The sequence below is a fragment of the Tympanuchus pallidicinctus genome, unplaced genomic scaffold (genome assembly GCF_026119805.1).
Source record: "Tympanuchus pallidicinctus isolate F22 unplaced genomic scaffold, pur_lepc_1.0 scaffold4, whole genome shotgun sequence".
Taxonomy (NCBI): Eukaryota; Metazoa; Chordata; class Aves; order Galliformes; family Phasianidae; genus Tympanuchus; species Tympanuchus pallidicinctus.
The window spans coordinates 17,868,858-17,889,807 of record NW_026294758.1 but is presented as its reverse complement, the minus strand read 5'-3'; the positions used below and the strand labels follow the sequence as shown (position 1 = coordinate 17,889,807).

At 41.6% G+C, this 20,950-nt stretch overlaps 1 protein-coding gene across 4 annotated transcripts in view; it reads left to right on the top strand.

Moving 5' to 3' along the window:
- The first annotated feature begins 519 nt into the window (after positions 1-519).
- Positions 520-20,950, top strand: part of MCTP1 (multiple C2 and transmembrane domain containing 1) — a 252,740-nt gene continuing 232,309 nt past the window's right edge. For 2 of the 4 annotated variants that reach the window (XM_052700796.1, XM_052700793.1), the window contains exon 1: positions 520-1,260. In XM_052700796.1, coding sequence (XP_052556756.1) covers positions 643-1,260 — 618 coding nt within the window. In that variant the 5' untranslated portion in view covers positions 520-642. The remainder of the gene's footprint in view (positions 1,261-20,950) is intronic. The other 2 variants (XM_052700794.1, XM_052700795.1) reach the window with 2 other exon arrangements.

The window sequence follows — 20,950 nt, the reverse complement described above, 5'->3', positions numbered from 1 at the left end:
CGACCGCCGGAGCGTTCCGTAGCGCTCACAGCGCTGCACGGGCACAGTTAACGCGACTCATCCCGCGGCACCGCAGCGCAAGGTCACCGGGCAGCGGCCGCCGTCACCGCGTCACTCCCGAGGATGTCCCCAGGGCGCGGCGCCCGGGCAGGGCACCCGCAGCCCTTCTCCGCGCCGCCTCTCCCGCGCTCCTTGGCCGGGCATCCCCTCCACAGCGCTCTCACTAACGCCGCCGCGGCCTCGGTTTCCCCCGCTGCCCGGAACTGGCTGGGAGGAAAATGCCGCATCACAGCGCCGGGCTGACGGTTGCTTGTCCGCAGCCCCGAGCATCGCTGGGGAGGGGGCCGGCTGAGCCCGTTCTCGCCGCGTCCCCGCGCCACCCAGCGTATATAGGGGCGAGCCGCCCGCTCCCCTCCGTTAACTTTCTCGCATTCCGGCGCGGGAGCCGCTCGCGGCCTCAAACTTTCCGGGCGCTGCCAACCCCGCTGCGCTGCGGGGGGCGGCGCGGCCCCGCGCTCGTCCCCCGGCGGCGTCGGGCGCCGCTCCGACTCCGGCCCGCCCCGCACGGGAGTGAAGGCGCCGGGCTCGGGCGGGCTGTGCTGCTGTTGCTCCCGCAGCCGCCGCAGCAGCAGCCGGAGGAGGATGGAGCCGGGCAAGGAGCCCCGAGCGGCGGCGGCGGCGGCGGGGGAGAAGCCGAGCGAGCCCGAACCGGTCGTGTCCTTCCAGGCCCGGCTGTGGAAGAACCTGCAGCTGGGCGGCAAGGGCCGGAGCGGCGGCGGCGGGAGGGCGGCAGCCGATCGCCGCACTGCGGAGCCCCCCGCCCCGCCGGCCGGCGGCAAGGCGGACCCGCTGCCCCCCGCCCGCTGGGCCGGCTTCAGGCGGCGGCGGCAGGTACTGGACCGCGTCTTCTCGTCCTCCCAGCCCAACCTGTGCTGCTCGGCCGCCGAGCCGCTGGAGCCGGGCGGCGAGTCCGGCTTCGCCCTGCGCCGGCTGCGCGAGCACCTGCTGCCCCAGGGCAAGGGACCGCCGCCCGCCCGCCGCGAGGGCCCCGCCGCCGCCCCGCCTTCCCTCGCGGGACCCAATGCCGGCGGCGAGGAAGGACGCCGCGGAGGGAAGGAGGGACGGCGGCCCGGGGCGCACCTGTCCCACCAGAAGAGCTCCTCGCTACCCAGCACCGCCTGCCTGGAGCAGCTGCTGCACGGTTCGCCCACTGCCGGGCGGAGGACGGAGCCGCGGGCGGAGGAGGCCGACGGCGGCGCGGTGAGTGCCTGCGGGAGGGACGGACGGATGGACGGATGGATGGATGGATAGGGAGAGCCGAACCCGTCCCTAGAGGCGGCCGCCACCGCGCCCTCGGGCGGCTCCGAGCCCCTCCCTGACGCGGGGCCGGGCCGGGCGGGGCGGAGGGCGGTGGCGTCGAGCCTGGAGCCTCGGGTTGGAGCGGCCGGGCCGGGCGGACCTGCGGCTCGCAAGTTTGCGCGGAGCCGCGTGCTGTGCCTGGCAGCGGCACGCCGCCGGGATCCAGCACTGCTGGAGCCGTCGAGAGATGAGTATTGTGTGTTGTGTGTTGATGCGTTTTAAAGACGACTGAATGTACACGAGAGCGTGGGTTGCTTTTTCAGCGCTGTTCCCTTCAGTAAAGAAACAGACCTTTTGTTTACAAAACATGCCAATTGCTGTTTACTTGTGAGGGAACTACTCTCCTGTTGGGTAAGGTACAGTCATAACATTTGGAAGGAATACTGCTAATGACAGCAGAGCAGCACGGAGCTTTCCAGCAGTCATCTTTAATGAGCAGGACCACGGCCAATTTCTCTCAACACTTACTTTTACTCGGACTGTGCCTGTGTACCAAAACTGCTCTTTCTGATATTAGATAGAGCTTGCTGTGTCCCTTGCATGCTGGTAGAGCTTACAGCTGTGGATTGTGGTGTTTATTCTGAAGGGTTGATTGGAAACAGCTGTTCTGTGATTTCCGATCAGCAGCACATCCTCTGTGCCTCTCGTCTCCAGAGGTACCATCTCACTCAGGTTATTAAATTTGATTTAATTCACCAGCTTCACTGGGTTACAGGACAGCAGGAGGAATGTAGTTCCAATTATGAAGCTCTGTTGGATGTCTTCCATCTGCATCTGGTGCTCTCCAGAGGTTTGCATGGAGTGAGTTGCATCCTCCATGGCTGCTGGGGTCCCAGCTATAATGTCTTTCAGGACTTGGACTCGGTGGTCCTTATGAGTCCCTTCCAACTCAGGATATTCATTGAGTCAGGTCCCCTGTGCTGTGCTCCTAATTCAGCTGGATTCCCTCAGACCTCTATCTTGGCTGTAGGCCTGTTGAAATCAATATTAATAAGGTTCGGTATGATTTAAGTATCTTATGGTGTCAGCCATCAGGTGAGAAGGTGTCCCGCTTGAATTAAGTGGATGTCCACAGTGATCCAGAAATTGAACAGCTATGATCATCAGTGTGGAACAGGTACCAGGGCTCCCTTCCATCTAGATTCCAGCCAAATCTCAAGTACATTTTAAAGCAAGTTTTAATTCTAGTAGTATTTCAATGGTCTTTTTTTTTTTTTTTTTTTTTTTTTTTTTTCTAGGAACATCTCTTTAATATTACGTGGGAAAGCAGTATGAAATTCTGTGAGGCTCCTTCAGACTTCACACACATTTATTCTGCTTATTTTTTTAAAATTATATTTTTCTTTAGCAAATATGTACTTACTTACTAGATATTTTGATGAAGATGAGGGAGGGGGAAAGTAAGATCTTCTAAGAAATCAAGTTTGTTATGCTTTTAAGCTAAAACTGAGGAGCTGTAGTGAGTGTAAGGGAACAGAAGTTATGTAGCAAGTGGGAAGACAGGCCATGGAAGTTGCATTGCTCTGTTGACTTAATTTTGGAATGTACTTCTTGGTGCAGGCAAAATATATGAGAACAGTTGGAACAAAGCTAGAGATGTGGCAGTATTTCACTGAACACTGGCAGTACAGCCTGTGCCTGGCTTTCTGGGAGTGGGGTGGATCTCCCATTGCTGTGGATCTGACTGGTGCTTTGCTTCAAGAGAAGACAGGTACTCAAGCTTGCAGTCTTACGCGGAGAACATCTGTCACATTTTAGCAGTAAATCCTGATCTGGTTCTCTTTGGAAGACTGCATACTTCTCAGAGCTGCCCTTGGGTTGTTTTGAAGATATATGGGCACCGTAACCAGTATGCAGGAAACCTAGGTTCCTTGTAGCCAGAATGTAAGTACTGTTGACTAGGACCAGGAAATAAGCATGTGTGTGATTAAGTATTAGTATCATCCTTCTTCTGCAGCAATGGGGGGGGGTGGGGGAGGGGCAGGCAAGGCTGGGGCTGCAGCTCAGCCTCTGGATGTCTAGCCATAGGGAAGGAAGCTTCATTAGTTCTGCTGCTCACAGAAGCATTTGTTTAATTAATATGGCATCCTTCAGACCTATGTTTATGGGTCTTCAGGGCCAGAAATCAGTGAGAGTGGTTGTTGTATAATCCAGCATGATGCAAGTAGGGATAAGGCAGTAAGAAAAACCTGGAGGGGCGTATTCTGACTGTTTGTCTCTCAATAATAGAAAACATTTCTGTAAAAAAGTTGGTATAAGAGTGAGCATTGTATCTCTTGAGGGGATCTGCAGGATCAACAGATCAGTGCAAGGAAGTTGCGTGCTCACAGTAAGAAACATGGCACCATACAAAGACACTGAAAACAAAGAGGAAGAGCAGTTATTCTATTAAACAGAAACAGAAGCAGGGACAGCCTTAAGGAGGCCTGATGGAAGGAGAGCTGACTAGAGCAAGGAAGAGGATGCAGGGCCAGTGAAAACCTGACTGGCATACCATGCCTGGTTTTCTGTCTATGCAGTATAAATCCATACCTGTCATAGAGCCTCTGGGGTCAGTGCAGTTATGTTAGCAGAACTCTTGCCTTGTTTGTTCTAATTAGTGTATCTTCCAGGTCATGTTCCAGTAACAGATCCAGCCACTGAAGGCAAAATAGCAAAATAAAAGGGAAAGCAAATGATGTTGGTGAAAGTCTGCACTGATAATGCCTCATGAGAATCTGAGTTGGTAAACAGTTGGCACTTCAGACTTGAAAGAAATCAAACATGGGAAGGCAGAGGGCATTAGGAAACCTGAACGTCTCTGACCTCCAAGAAGTCCCTTTTTCTGAGATAATGCTAATATGAAAGAAGAGTTGGAAGCAGTTAATTGGTGCAGATGTTTGGAGCATGATTTGAGGAGAACAGTCTTCTGAGACTACAAGAGTAAAATTTTAGGCAGCAGGAGAGAGCTGTCTTTTGGGAATCTGGTCATTGTCATGTAGAGAAGCAGTGGGTGAGTCAGTGTTCAAATGAACCTAATAGAAATTACATAGAAATAGCAAACAGAAGTAAAATGTTGCTGAAGTTCATTTCTTTTTTTTTTTCTTTTTCTTTTTTCTTTCTTTCTTTTTTTTTTTTTTCAAAGAAGTTGCAGTTTTTCAGGGCTGTTTTCCCAGAGCTTAACTGGACATCCAGTCCTATCGAGGGTTGTTGTACACTACCCTGTTCCCTCATACTACCCTGATAAACTGTTTACCTTCCAGCAACTTGAGGTGCTGAAGTCTGTTTGTCATGCTGTTTCAGACTCTGACCCATCTGTCAGTTTACAGTATGGTAATACCATGTGTACGCTGCTGCCATGAACACCAGGAGGTAGCACAAGAAAATTGTATTCAGTTATATCCTGAACAGCATCTGCCTAATTAACTGGAGATCTCCTTGCAGTTTTCAAAGTGAGCTGTATCAGTTTTCAAAGTTGGCATATTAGCATTTCTCCTTCTGTGAAATACTTATTGTGAACTCATTTAAAATTTTGTTGCTTTTTTTTTTTTTCCTGCCTTCACTCATAATATGTAAGGCTATCCAGAATAAAATCATGATACTGGGAGTAATATGTGGTTGGTGAGTAGGAGTTGCAACAGTCTTCTGCTGACGGAACAGCAACAGAAAGGTTGTATATCCTGCATATACACATATATACATATACATATACATATACATACATGTGTGTATATATATATATATATATATATATATACATGTATATATCCTAGTGACTGTTGTAGCATAGTAGCTTCTAGTGTAGGACCATTAAGAAACCAGCTGAATTTCAAATGTCTGTGTTGAAACTCTACTGATTCATTTCATGCATTTCATAACTTTACTGAATAGTGTTGAACTTGTGAAGTGTGAAAAGCCAAACGCCTGAACCTAGTTGTGGCATTAAACTCTTTCTCAAGAAATGATGAAAAATATATTTTTTTCCCTGCTGCTGATGTGTTGGATACAGAAAATGACTGTACACAGCAATGAGACTCGGTGTCATTACTGCCAAGGTGCAAGGAGAAGCACTTCTTTTAGAGTTTTGGAAAATAAGACTAAAACACTTTTAAAGCTGGCACTGTGTCAGTCACATTACATCTCTGTTCTAATTTAACTGTTTTGTCCCGTAATGTGATGCTAATATATTAATAGACCTGAGTGTTATCTTTATTTTTTTTATTTTTGATGAATGGCTGACTGGTGCTTGGCAAGACGGCTGAGAACTCTGCACTGATGTGAAGACTAAGGTTTGGCTTTTCCTATCTAATCTCTTACTGTTGATTCTAGATATCAGTGATTTTGGTATCTTCTAGGAAATTTTAAGAAGGTAACTAATGTAAGCCCTAAAGCTGTAATTTTAAATAAGAAGCAGTTTCCCATGTAGCACAGTTCTGACTCTTGAAAGGACAGAGTAAAAATGGCAAACCTTATTTTAGAACTCAATTTCCGAGACAATCCCTATTCTTCAGCTTTCTGAAACAAACAGAAACTTACCAACTACTTTAGAACACTATTACACTTAGTTCTGCATCCAAAGTTGTTTGAAGAGAATGTTGGCTTTACTCTTTTATTAGTTAATAATTAAATTGCTTTCCTAAAATATTCAATTGGGATGGTTCAACCTAACTACTCTAATCCACTTTCCATTTGTTTAAAAATGGAAAGAGGAGGCCAACAGAAGAAGAAAGAAGAATAGTAGATATTTAATATTTTTGTTACAGATTCCCTAAAAGATGATAGTGAATCTGTTAGTATTGCTCTGTAATGAAGTTCTTCTGTGGATTGCCACATTTGTTGCTAGTCATTGACATTAACGGCAGCCTGTAATTGCTTAGTACTTTATCCTTAGAAATGAGAGTGTGTGTTCAGAGCATCTTTTTCCCTTAAATATACAGTTCTTGCTCTGATGTGTGTGAGGTTTAGCATCTGTAATGCTTGAAGCAAAACTTTTGGGTGTTGTTGGCTGTTGTGTGGTGTTTAACTACACGTTCTCCCTTATTGCAGCATGGGAAGTCCTTAACTACTAAGCTGGATAGCAAGCATCGTAGCTTAGTGCCAGCTGCTGAGTTCCTTGTCTATTAATGATTCTTACTTGTGGACTGGTGTCTTCTACCCCAGAAGATATATGTTCCCACAAAAGAAAGATATTATATAAACACAGTCACAGAAAGATCAGGTCATATTGGTTCATGCTCCTTGTGAAGTGTTTCTGTCCAATAGACACGTGTTAAAGAAGTGTCTTGACAGTGATTTTCAATGGCAGCTGTAAATGCAATGCACGTCCGGCCAGGAGCTGTGCATTGGTGGTCATGAGATAGGGTAAAATACAGGTTTCTTGACTTTGTCAGTCTTTGGGATTCTGTTGTTACAAGACTGAAGATTTTTTCTCAGTAGGAAGAGATGTTCTGTAATAAGTGGCTGATATTTCTACCACCTATTCTCAAGTGGATTTTTATCATCTTACAGTTTTTCTGCTTCTCCCCAGTTCCTGCTTCACTGGCAGAAGTGTTATTTTTGTACTGACCTTATCCAGGTAAATAGTTTGTCTCTTCAGAACTGAGCCTTTTTCTTCCAGAAATGTAGCAAAGGAAAAATGTTTGAATTGTAGGCACTCTATTCTGATATATTATTTTTTTTTCATTAGCAAAATATATGCCATGAATGGTGGATGTTATTGGTGCCATGTGATGACATAGGAAAAGCGTGTTTTCTGTTGCCTATGGAAAGGAGACTTTGAATGCTAGGACACTAGCACTGTTTCGTTGGACTGTCAAAATATTCAAGTGTTTGCAACAATCCTCTTCACTTTTTATTGGAAAGTGAGAAGCTCTGTAAGCAGAATTTATTCCTTCCTTCAGTTTATGTGATCTGTAATGCTTGATTACTACTGTAGATTTTTTTTAAAATGACATTTAGTTTTTTTTGAGATCACAGGCTTCCTATTTTTCCCCTCTTACACATTATCTCCTTCCTATTAAGATCAGAAGTTGCTGTAAAAACTTCATTACTTCTGAATGAAGTCTTGTTTTTCAAAGTTTACTCAGTTTGAAACTATACTCTATTTAAATCTTATTCTTTAAATCCTTGTGGTTTTTCTCTAGCCTTCCTCTGCTCATTCAAAAGGGCAGAGAGAGTGCATTTCCATTCAGGGAAACTAACCAAATTCAGTCACTTGTTTAACTGTTTGCACAACAACTGGAACTTAGACACTTCATAAAACTGAATATCATACAGTTTTTGAAATGCAGCATTCAGACTCTGTTCTCCTCTCTGTCATATTCTGTAGAGAAGTTCTGGAACTATTTCTTAAGAAAAATCATGCTCAGAAATGAGTCATGAAATGCAATATCAGGAGAATTAGATGCTTTTTCAGGGAAAAGCTGAGTGCTATTTACATAATGCATTTGGCTTGAGCATGGAAACCAGGCAGGCTAATGGTGGGATCCCATATATTTTTAATATAGTTGATCTGTTTGACCACTTCTGTTTGCCTCCTCTGTGTTTGTGAGCAGGTAACTGTGTTAGGCAAAGATGGATAATCCCATAAAGATTTGCAAACAGTTGATGAACAAAATGTAATTAATGCACCTTGTGGAGATATATGTATACATTTTTGCTGCTTGTCCAATAAAGCTGTACAAAACCTTGTAATTAATGTATATCTGTAATATGTTCCCACCTTGTGCAAGTGGTTCTGTTTCATTATGTGTCATGTAGTAGACATATGTACCCACGAGATGCCTCTTTGTTGCTTCAGTTCTGTTATTAATTCAGCAGCTAGACTGCCCTGCAGCTAATAATAAATTTTTTATGAAGTTAGGTTTTATAGAAATACCAGCATCTTCTGAGTAATGTAGAGAACCCAGACGTCTTCCTGGTAAGGTGCCTTATAGCATAGTTTATCTAATAAGAAAAGGAAAACTGTAGCTGATGTCTGGGTAGGTGACTGCAAGCCAGGTGCTCTTTCTAAGCCTTTTCTGCTTAGTACCAGATCTCACTAATGAAGGAATCAGCTGAAAATGCAGTTCCAGTCTGGGCTAGCTCTGTCTCTGTTGGCACAGCTTGGCATAGACATTGAGTCTTCTTCCAAAACCATTGAATTCTCACCCAATTTGAACAGGATTTCATCTTCAGTTGTAGCGAAACCTTTTTGCTCCATCTGCAAAGCATAACTGCCTTCCTGGGTCTCAGGGATTCTTCTTAATCCCCAAACCTCTGAAGTCTATTTGTTGAAGAGTTGGGTTCAGAATTTCCTTTGATTCTATCTGGCAAATAGTTCTGCGTTCCTGGAGAGCAGGATCCAAATTCCTTCCAGCTGGAGAAAACAAACACAGAGTTCCTGTTGTTGTATTTGCTGGGCAGCAAATGATTACCAAATGAAACTTCCTGCCCAGCAGTGATCATGAAGTTCTAGGACGCTTGGTGAAAAGTAGAAAGAATTCTTCAACTCTCTTAATTGAAGGTGAGAAAAAAAGATTTGGCCTTCATTTTAAGGATATCCATATTCCGTCGCAGCTGAAGGCTTGTTAGCTACTTTCATAGACTCTTCTATTCTGTTACAGTTGTAATTGCATTTTAAAATTTTGAACGTGGTAGTTTTTTTTTTTTTTTTTTTCTGGTTAATTGTCCTTGATATATTATTAATATAAAAAGTTTGCAGTAAGGTTTGGCTTTTGCAGTTCAGTTTTATGTTGTATTTTTATGCTAATAACAGTACTGCCATCACATAAAGTCCAGAAATAAATGTGAAGGAATAAATGCATGTGCAAAGTGTAGCCTCTGTGTGCTGCATTTAAAACAAGCAAACAACAACAAAAACAACTAAGAACCTCACTGATGTACAAGAATTGGGAGCTTTAATCTTCATCATGTTTATAAGATTTGTATCTAAGATTTAACTAAGAAATGTAGTTCAGCATGTAGGGTGATAGTTAATCTCGTGCAATTACAGTGCTAACATTTATGTTGCAATCATGTCTGTGAGTTAGTGCCAAATAACAATGGAAACAATCTAATAATCTGCACTGGAGATGTTGGAATGAAAGCTTTTCAATTTTAAACTTGTATCTGCAGTTTGGTCATTTTGTTTATGCTGAGTGTGTGAGTGTGTTTTATTTTCTGTTTTCTTTTTTTTCTGCTTGAGCATCACATGCTTTGCTTGCCTGGCTTTCAGGCTAGCAGCATGTGCGTGGCTACATGGCTGTGTTGGAAGGGGATGTGCTGGCTGTGCAGCAGCAGTAGCGTTAGGACATATAGCACATAGCATGCAGGATTCTAGGTGACCTATTAGGTGAAACTGTTTTAGGTTTGTTTTCATCTTCCAGAAATGGGTTACTCATCTTTAGAAAGTTTAAGTGTCGCATAACCTATGTACCATAAACCGCTTGTAGAGGTAGCATTTCTTGGTTGCATAATGTGGAAGAACTGAGCAAATGCCTTGTTTACAGATAATTCCTCATGTGAGTTAAAACTAAAAAATGAAGAATCATCCTTAAAATCCTAATGTGATAGGAAAATAAATGTTTGGGGTATCATCAATTATGTATCTCAACATGCTCAGTGCAGCATGATTTTGGTTCCAAATAATTGTTTTTGTTGCTTTCTAATTTAACCTAAGTGGGGAATTTTGAGAAAATTCTTGTCCTTTCCAGTGAATATAGAGTGCTGTGCAGATTGTTCCAAAAGTAATGCTTCTTACTTATTTCCACAGAAACAACAGCTATGAAGAGCAAACAACAACACTACTTCATAGAGCAAATTCACAGCAACAGAACATGTTTTAATAACAGCCACCAGAATTAGGTATGCATTTTTGCCAGCAATGAACAGGAGCCTGCGTGCCGTACTTTTCAGAATGTGCACCAGCAGAGGTGGCCAACTGCCATTGCTGCTTAAATGTACCACCCACAGCCTCACTGTGCTCACATCCACTGTTTGGTCTCCATAAATGTTCAGCAAGTGTCGATGAATGTCCGTGGGTGCCATTGTTTCCGCATGGAGGAATTCAGTGACACAACTTTGCTTCATCAACACTTCCATGTCAGATGCCAGTCTGTCAGACTGCCCCTCTGCTGCCATCTGTCACATGGCAACAACATGTAATGGGATATGAATGGGATAGTTCAACCTCTCCTGCCATACTACCAGAATCCACCTCTGATGTAGTGGGCCAACATAGCATTATTTCAGAGCAGTCCTTGTAGAAAACATTATTTCTAAAATTATAAATTCATACAAAGATTGGTCTTCAAAGCCACTCAGTAAAGTCTGGCATCTATCACAAGCCTTGTTAAGTAATTTCAGGTATTCAGAAGCCAGATATTAAGCACAATTGTGTAACTTTCTCCTGGTGCCCTGTCCTGCTGTTCCTCAGGCAAACATTAATTTAGCACCTATTTGTAGAATGTTCTGAATAATGCAAGCTGTAGATTATCAGATATTGCTGGAAGCCTCTGTCACTTGTGGAGTGGTGAGCTCACACTGAATTAATTTTATCTTTTTAGCTAGAATTTTTAAATATACCTATCTTGGCTTGTAGACCAGCCATACTCTACTTAAACTGCTTACTAACAAAAACAAGATAAAAGTATGCATAATGATTGTTCTTACTTCTCTCTCCTTACACACTTGTTCTGCAGTCATGGTGAATGCAAATGCCAAAACTGAGGTGGTATATCTTATTTAGAAGTCTCATTGTTTAGAGTAGTGAGCACTAGTATTGCCTTTCATGATAACCCTAGCACATGGTTTGTAATAAAATTTAACAACTTCTGTCATAATCTTGGTGTCAGTAGCTTTGATTAGTGGAGAAGAAACAGCTGTTTGTTGTGAATAAAAATTTTCCCATCTTGAAACATGGTTCAAAATATCCAGAAGAAAACTAACACTTTTATTTGTCCTTTTACTGGACAGATTTTTGTACAGCTGTGTGATTTGTATGCTTTTTCATTAGCAAATGAGGCAAAAGAACAAAAGGTGTTGACATCACTTAATTGCAGTTAATTATGGGTATTTGTCTTTCTAAGAGCAGTGATCCTGACGTATTTGCTTCCTGGACAACTGTGCTGATGAATCTGTACCAAGTTTTGAGAATCTCTTTACAGAGAGGTTGTGATGCTTAGGAGGAATGGATCATAGGCAACACAAAGCACTTTGGAATGGGGGCACTTGATGAAGACGAAGTTATTAAAATCTTTACTAGTCCCTTTCTAAGGAAAAGGCTATTGGTTAGTCTCTTAGTCTGCCACTCAGCTCTTCTCATAGTTAAGAGGAGTAATTTCATCCTAGTAAGATTGATGTAATGCATGTTATTTTTACTGTTATTGAGTGAGCTGACAAGTTATGGAGGGAGAAAGAGGAGATGGGAAAAATAACAGGAGGACTGCAAGAGCCATGTCTGGGGGGGTGGCCAGATATAGACAACTGCTTTGGTCTGTAGGATTGCTGCCAGCTGTCCTTGGGAAATTTTTTTTAGCAAAACAGCTTTCATTTGGCTTTCAGAGTCAGTGAAAACAGTGCATCTGAGTGTTGTGTTTGTGTGCATGCATGTATTGAAGGGGAAGAGTAGTAGGTAAGGTGGAAGGGAATACACAGGGAAGGTGAATAGAATCTCTTGCCTGCTGCAAGTCCTTTCTTTTCCACTTTTTGTTACTGTGTGTCTTCTCTGGTGTGATGACTTGCATGCTAAAGGTTTACGTGCTAATGGTGCTGGCAAAATAAGTCCCATTTTGGACTGTGTGTTTCGTCTTAATAGTATTGCACTGAAGTACTGCATTATCATTGCATTAATTGCTATTCAGATGTTCTTATTCATTTATGTATTCCTCCTATTAGCATTCAGCATTAGAGGCTATGTGATTCTGTATGCTCCTTGCAATATATGTGGTAAGGAGGACCTGTAGATCTCAGATATTTAATAAGAATGGATTTCATTTGCAGGAGGTATGATGGCAGATAGTGCCGCGAGATCGCAGGGTGGCACTGCTGCATCACTACCAAGTTATGGGGGTACAGTCTTCAGAAGGCAGTGGCCTAGTCCCAATCACTGTTGGAATTTGGAGACACATTGTCCTTTGGAAGGCAACTGGGAAAACAGGGTTTCCATCACTGCAATGTTTACGGCACCCTGGTTGAGATGGTTTTCGTTTGTTTTTTGTGAGTTCACTGAGGAATGAGGTAGCCTTCAGCAATATATAAAGCATAATCAAGTCAATGTGTAATCACTTTGAGATCTGGCAGAGAGAAAAAGTTGGTACTTTATTGACTTCATCAGGTACAGAGCTATGACCCATGAATTTATTTTTAAAATATAGAAGGGTTTATTAGTATGTGTTTGAGATCTTTTTTTGCTGGGGATGAGACTGAGGTTTCAGAAAGTCCCATTGTCCTTTCCTCTTAGAAAAGAGAAGATTGAGATTGTGAAGGCAGCAGTTTAAATGTATTTGTTATAACAAAAGTTGTTGAAAAGTGAGTTATCACAACTACATCCAAAAGCATGATATGTTGTGCATATCATGACAAGTACATACAAAAGCTGTATATGTTGTCTTTATTCTGAAGTATTTCAGAACAGAAGAACTATCTTGCGAAAAGTTTACAAAGTGTTTAATTTGCCCTGTGCATACATGTCTGTATTGTGGCGTGCTAGTAGGTGTCTTTATGTACTAAAAGCCATAACTATTAAGTGGCTAGAATGTTAATTTCCGCAAAAGCCAGTTTTACTTCTTAATTCTCATCTGCCAGCTCTATTTATTTCTGTCACTTTGTTGCTCACTGGCTGTGTTGTTAAATGTGAAGTGGCAGATGGAGGTACATCATCATATGGCATATCTGAAATCAGAGGTTATGCTTACTATGTGCTGCGTAGATAGGAACATGCAGTTGTATTTCATGGTTTGCCATAAAATTCAGTTTTAAAACAGTGGGGAAAGATGCAAAAGCACCAGCAGTTACAAGCAAATATTGCCGTTCCAGTTGTTTTCCAAGATTACATGCGTCAAGTGTTCATTTCTGTATAGGAAGAAGAAGCATTTCAAGAAAATTGTCTTGTTAGGCTGTCAAAGGAATTGCTGTCCTAAGTAGAGTTAAATGTCAACTGCATTTCAATTCCCAATCCTCAATGTTTTGTTTTGTTTAGGCAAATATAAAGCCACTGTCATTTCTCCTGTCTGGGAATCTACTGCTGTAACTCATGTGAGAGGAATAAACCAGCACTCCTTATTTCTTTAGTTATTTATTTATTTGCTGTCGATCAGAAAGGGCCAACCTGCTGTAAGTAACACTTGCATTTTATTTGTGCTGCTTGATTGCTTATAATGGAAAAAATGCCTTGAAGCCTATAATACATTAAAGTATTGCTTTGTTCAAAATGACACTGCAGCATCTAGAAGAAATAATTGAATAAAGTTACACACTTCAGTTTTCTCCATGTATGAAAGTCATGCATCAGTTCATGAACAGTGTCTAGATGAAGTGATTGCGAAATGTGAAAAGCAAGATTATTGCTGGACTAGCCATTATAAAAATAAGGATGAAGAGCAATCTTTGTGCTTCTTTGTGGCAGATGTCTAATAGTGTTTTCTCCAGTGCAGCTGTACTTATTATAGAGGGTGGCCAGCAACAATATTAATAAACTCAAAATGATATTCTGTCAATCTCAGTCATCAATGCCCAGATTATAATCTATTCCATATTGGTAAACATCGAAAAATAAGCAGACAAAACCCACCCATGTACTTCTTCCACCACAGATAAAATCTTAGCTTTCTCTCATTTGGAGGCATAGCTTTTATACAGGTATAGGGGGAAAATTATGCATTTTCAATTATGAAATATATATTCTCATTCAACTGTCTAATGTGTGAAACGTGTCTATTCGGAGGCTGGCTTCACAGAATTCTTCTATTTGTGTTTGTTATGTTGATACTAGTTTAAGAATAGATCTGCATGTTGATTTGTGCAGATCTAGTGTTATTTTTCTTAAATATCTTTTGATACTTTTCAGTGAGATCTGAGAGACCCCGTCTCTTCAAATGCCAAGAGAAGGAGATTAGACACATAAAAAAACAGCATAGAAATAAGCTGCTCTCCAAGTCAAGCAGCTTTCCTGCCCACACAGGAGCTTTCCAGTGCAATCACTTTCAGAACATGGAACATAGTTGCTGAGTGACCAAGCAGTGACAGCCAGAGATTAATGTGCTCTGCTCTGCACAAGATTGTATAGCATTTTGGGGAAAAAACCTTTGTACTTCTGGGAATACGTGATTTGAACGGCAATAACGTGCGTGATTTGTCAAGAATAACTACTTGTGTTTTCTTACTGACTCATTTATGGGAGATAGACTTTCTCATAACTGGAATTTCAGTGTCGTGGCAGATCAGTGTATTCAATTAAAAAGCTTTAATCAAAAGAGAACAGTATCTTTGGTTTACATGTAAAGCTGAACTAAGTAATTTTTTTTGTTATTATCTAGTGATGGTGAGGCACAAATGTACAGAGGGAAAAAGCTAAAGGTGAGGTGTGCTCTCACAAAATATTGCAATTGCATTCACAAACAAACAGCAGAGGAAGACTACAGCTACTCTGTTCAGCAGCTGCTGTTTCTAAGGAAGCTAATTAGAAACTGACGTAATTTCTTATTTAAAACTGTGATTAATTTGTTTCCTTGTCTGTTGTTGACTGGATGGATATACCAGACTTTTCCTTCAGGTTGGGAAAGACACTGTTCAGGTGATGAACTTCTTGATATTAAAGAGGAAACTGGATTTCAATTTGAAAGGTGGCTTTTCTCTCCAATGTGTCTGTTTTTAAAACAGGACCGTATGAAAGTATGCCACATCCATCACTGGGCTCAGGATATGATCATTCATTACACTGCCACATCTGCCTGCAGGTTCTGGATGCCTTTTCTAGGATCCATTTTGTGCCAGCAGGATGAGTTAATCGATTTGAGCTGCTGGAAAATAAATCAGTTTCACTTAGTGACCACAGAATTGCTTGATCTAATGGAGAGGAAGAAAAGCAGCCTTGAGAGAGATTGAAAGGGATCCCAGGTGACCTTAGTTTGATGGTTAGGGCATTTTGGTAGGTGGCAGCAGGCATTATTAAATTCCAGCTCAAAAGTAGGTGGAACAGAATTTATTTTAACTTGTCTCAGCTACATTGTGAGATTGTTCTGCTGTTAGGGCATTGTTTATAAGGTGAACATGTTACCATGACCCTCTAGTCGTTTTCTCTAGGTATGGACAGGGAGGTGTACACCAAGCATTCCTGCTTCATAGCTTTGGTCAGGAAGCCTGGATGAGAAGATTCTTTCTGTAAGAGTAATGGCAGGGTTCAGAGAAGGGCTGTCTTTCACAGCAGTTCTGTGTTATGACATATTTGAAACGTCAGTGTCTGGTTGCCAACAGAAATTAAAACATAGACTTCATGTGCCCCTACATTTAGGTGGCATTTCACCAGGTATGTTGAAAATCTCAGTGATTTTGTCAGTGTTGCAAGTTCCTCAAAATTCAACGATGTGTTTCATGCAGTTCCATCAATGTAAGTTTTAAGACATGACCATGAGTAGAAACACCGTCAATAATATTCTGTGATAAACAAGAGAATATATATATATATATTTTCAGTTGAGAATAATGCATAAGGACTTATGACATGAAGAAGGGGAATTGGTGAAAATATTAGTAGTGTTAAATACCAGAATTTGTAATAATTCAGTGTAATAAAGTGCCTGCAGAGATGTATAGGATAGATGCTTGCTTCACACTGCCACTCTCATTCAGAGATTTTTCCTTAAGAAATGCCACCTTTAGTTTGTGTCAGGAGTTTGAAATGACTTTGTCCTATGAAATAATTACAAATATCTGGTATTTTGAATCTCCTCAGCTATTGTTCTTGACTTTGCCCCTGCTGTAGACTAGTAAATAGCAAAAAAATTTCTGTTGCAATTCTGTCCGAGTCCTAACAGTATTTGTTTTTTCACTCTGTAGTGTTGCATGCATTGTCTTTAATATTACTTTTAAACTGTAGTGTTTATTTTTGTGTGCTGCTATGATATCTGATGTTTTCAATATTATTTTTGTCACAGATTCAACACACTGCTAAACCAAAGGAATCTATAATCACTTTTTTTTTTTTGTGTGTGTGTGTATGTAAAAAGAGAACTTGTCAAGCTTTACATTGAGGGTAAAATATTTTATGCGCTCTTCCCCTGTGGTCCAGCAGCAACAATACATCTGTGCAGCTAATACATAATCTTTTTCCAGAGTTTTTCTGGTCAAGAGCATCCATGCCTTTGATGACCTGGCGACCTACTCCACACTAAAATTCTGTTGTTCATTCTCAGTGGTTCTCCTTCCTTGTCCTTTTTCCCCAGCCACACATCTTGAATGTTGTTTGCATTCTGTACAGTTTATTATCCTTTGCTTGTACTTACAGAGTTGATGAGTATCATGTCACATATGAGCTATTTGAATAAAAATAGGGTCGTTTAGTGGTCCACATGTATGCTTATATTTAAGTTGATACTTGCTTAATATACACAACTGATATTTTTAGACGAGAAGTTGCATTGAGAGTGAAATGTTCTGCCTCCCAGTGGTACTAGTCTGCAAGACATGGAAACAGTGGTTTTCTTGTTTCAGAATGGCCCTCTCCTGTTCTGCTGCTCTGTACCTGCAGATTTACTTGTTTTGTTTTGTTTATTTTTTTATTCTTTATTTCTCTGTCATATGAAGATGATCAGAGAGCTAGAACACCTCCACTACAAAGACAGGCTGAGAGAGCTGGAATTGTTCTGCCTGCAGAAGAGAAGACTGTGAGGGAGATCTCACTGCAGCCTTCCAGTATTTAAAAGGGGATTATAAAAAAGAGGAGAATCAACTTTTTACAAGAGTTGTCAGTGATAGGTCAAGGGGAAATGATTTTAAGCTCAAGGAGGGAAGGTTTAGATTGGATATCAGGTGGAAGTTTTTTACCCGGAGAGTGGTGAGGTGCTGGAACAGACTGGCCAGAGATGTTGTGGATGTTCCATCCCTGGACAAGACGAACCTGATGGGGCCTTGGGCAGCCTGGTCTAGTACTAGATCTGGAGGTTGGTGACCCTTCCTGTGGCGGGGGGATTGGAACTTCATGATGTTTGGGACCCCTTCCAACCTACGATTCTATGATATGTTTAAGCAAGATGAGAATGTAATTTTGTAGGAGCCTTGGTTCACTTTATTAATTTTTTTGCAAGGTGATATTTTAATTTTTAGAAGCATGCAGGAAGGAAGATGGAGACTGTTGAAGGAAAAAATTGGCTGCTGGAAATAACTGTCTTCGCATTTCAGTACCAGTTTACAAGAGAGGTGGAAGATTTTTTTTCAATTGTATGTGAAGTTGTGTATGGTTGTTTTTTTAAAGTTTTCTTATTTATATTGCTATATTAGGAACTGATGGATGCGCGCAATCGCAAGCACCATACACATTCAAGTAATAGGAAACAGTAATGCCTCATTAATTACGTGCTTTTCCATATATTTTTATTCCTGCATTCATGGTACATACTTGTCCAATTAATTCCCTCAATTAAAGTAAGTGCCTTTAAAAAGAAAAATGTAAAACTCAATCCAGCTTTCAAAATTGTACCATTTTTATAACCAAGCAATGAAAACTAATTTGTCTGTTGCCACATAAATGTATAATTTTTGCTAACTGTTCTTAAAGAATTAATTAGGAAGTGATACTTAATAATAGCTAGGTATTTTTTCTTGTGTGGATATTATCTAAAAGGTGACATTTCAAGTAACAAATCCTTTACAGTTTAATCTTTGCCATCAGATGAACCTTGTCCTGTCACAAATGAATAGTTTTATTCTGAAGTATTTTGCTGAGGGCAACCTGTTTAAGTTGTCATTCCGATGTGCTTCAACGTGGTGTTTGCACAATGTAGGTATCTCTAATAAGACTTGTGTATTTTCTTCTCTTTTGCTACACCAGAAGTAGCACTTCCACGTGGGTGGCTGCATTTTGATTAATCTTTTTTTTTTTTTTTTTCTTTTTTCCCCTTTGATTTGATTTCTCACAATTGTACATGTTTCTGTGTTCCATTTTACTGGAGAGAACATGCTACTGTCTTCCTTGGTCTATTATCTTGTCTTTCTTACTTATGCAATGAATGACACCACTATGGCAATTTCTGTTTCCTGCATGTACAACACAGTACTTGTAGCACTTGTACTCACCTCTGTTTTAATGCCATTTTAGCAGTACAAACTATGGGGGGAAATAAGTAAAACCATCAGTTCATAGAATCACTAAGGTTGGAACAGACCTCTAAGATTATCCATTTACCACCAATATCTCCCCACTAAACTATGTTTCTTACTATATCTATGCTTTTTTATAACATCTCCAGGGATAGTGACTCCACCACCTCCCTGGGCAGCCCATTCCAGCACCAGAACATTCCTTCAGAGAAGAAACTTTTTCAAATATCCAACTTGAACCTCCCCTCGTGCAACTTGAGGCTGTTTCCTCCAGTCCTGTCATTACTCATGTGGGAGAAGAGGCTGGCCCCATCTCACCACAACTTCCTTTCTTGGAGCTGTAGATTGATAAGGTCTCCCCTGAGCCTCTTCCAGATTAAATGATCTCAGTTCCCTCAGTCACTCCCCGTAAGACTTGTGCTTCCAACCCCTCGCAGCTTCATTGCCCTTTTCTTTACGTGCTTCAGGGTCTCAATGTCTTTCTTTTAGTGAGAAGTTTAGTGGCCCAACAGCGAACACAGTTCTTGAGGTGAGGTCTCACTAGTGCTGAGTACAAGGAGACAATCACCTCCCTGCTGCTTCTTGCAATACTATTTCTGGTACAAGTTGGGATTCCATTGGCTGTCTGGGCATGCTGCTGGGTCATGCTGTTGGCTCATATGTGGTTGAGCATTGACCAACACTCCAATGTGGTCAGCCTGTTTCTGGCAGGAAGACTGTGAGACAGCTGCGTTCCCACTGATTTATTGTTATTTCCAGACTCCATCCCTATTGGTCCTGGAGAAACTAGAAGAAAGTTGCCTTTCCATTAGTGTTATTGGTGCTCCTACTCTTTCATGACCTTTCTCCATGATGGTAATGTACCTGGCACATAATAGGTCTGCTAGAGGTTTTGGTGCTGTTAGTACCACTTTGCACCAATGAAGAGAATGCCAGAGTGGCTGTAATCAGCGGCAGGTTTTTTCTGTGCTTCTGTGATACACAGAAACATGATGGTGCTTGCTTTCCATCGTGCTTCATTGTGTCTATCACTGTACTTGCCTGAGGAGTCAGAGCACACAAGTGGCTCTGGGAAATCTTTGTCTGCCTATGGGTTTTCCTCATGCAGCTTTGCATCCTTGGCAGGCAGGGTTTGGCCTGAAGAAGTAGCACTTACATTGATTGCTACTAGATAATTTTAACAGGGAAAAAGATCGCTCTGTTCTTGGAAATAAATTGTATTTCTGTTAGTAATGAAGTACACAGATGCAGCCAAACTTTTTGATGCAAAGTTTTGTATAGCATCGTAAGTGTATAACAGCAATTGTTTAATATGGAAAATGTTGAAGAATAGTAAGTAAATTCATGCTAAAGTTTCTGTAGAAAATGTAGGACTTTGAAGAGAAGTGGAAATAAATGCAGCTGTAGATAGCCTTGGAATTTGGAATAAAACTGCTTTACTGTGTGTTTACCTCTTTGTTTCTTTACTTGGAGTACTTTTAAGTGAGAATTAAAAAAAAAAAAAAAAAGCAATAAACAGGGACAGACCAAAGTTACTATATACTATACGGAAGAGAGATGCTGTAAGACTGTTTTTATCCCATGGCCTATGAGGATTTGTTCTGAAGGTTGCACACTTCTATTATCTCAATAAATAGAATTGAAAATAATTTCATTTTTAGGTCAGAGCTTAACTACAGAGATTACTTTCCATAATTTATTATGAACATCTCTTACAGAGCTTTAGGAGAGGGTTTTGACTTGAAAGATCTAAACTAAAAATAGTCAAGAAGTAGTTCAATTTCTTGTAGATAACCTGCACTAGTTAGGAGTTGTATAGATATTTTTTGGCTGGTTGTGATCAATGGTTCTGTGTCAGGGTGGAGGCTGATCACAAGCGGTGTCCCTTGAGGGTTGGTCTTGGTATCGGTGCTCTTCAACATCTTCATCAATGACACAGACAATGGTATTGAGTGCATCCTCAGCAAGTTTGCAGATGACACCAAGCTGAGCAGTGCAGTCAATGCATTGGAGGGAAGGAACGCCATCCAGGGTGACCTGGACAGGCTGGAGAAGTGGGCTCATGAAAACCTAATGAAGTTCAACAGGGCCAAGCGCAAGGTGTTGCACTTGGATCAGGGCAATCCCAGGTGTTTTTACAGACTGGGCAAAGAACCCCTTGAGAACAGTCCTGTGAGAAGGACTTGGGAGTCCTGGTGGATGAGAAGCTGGACATGAGCCAGCAGTGTGTGCTGGCAGCCTGGAAGGCCAACTGTGTTCTGGGTTGCATGAAAAAAGGGGTGGCCAGCAGGGAGAGGGATGTGCTGTCCCCCTCTACTTG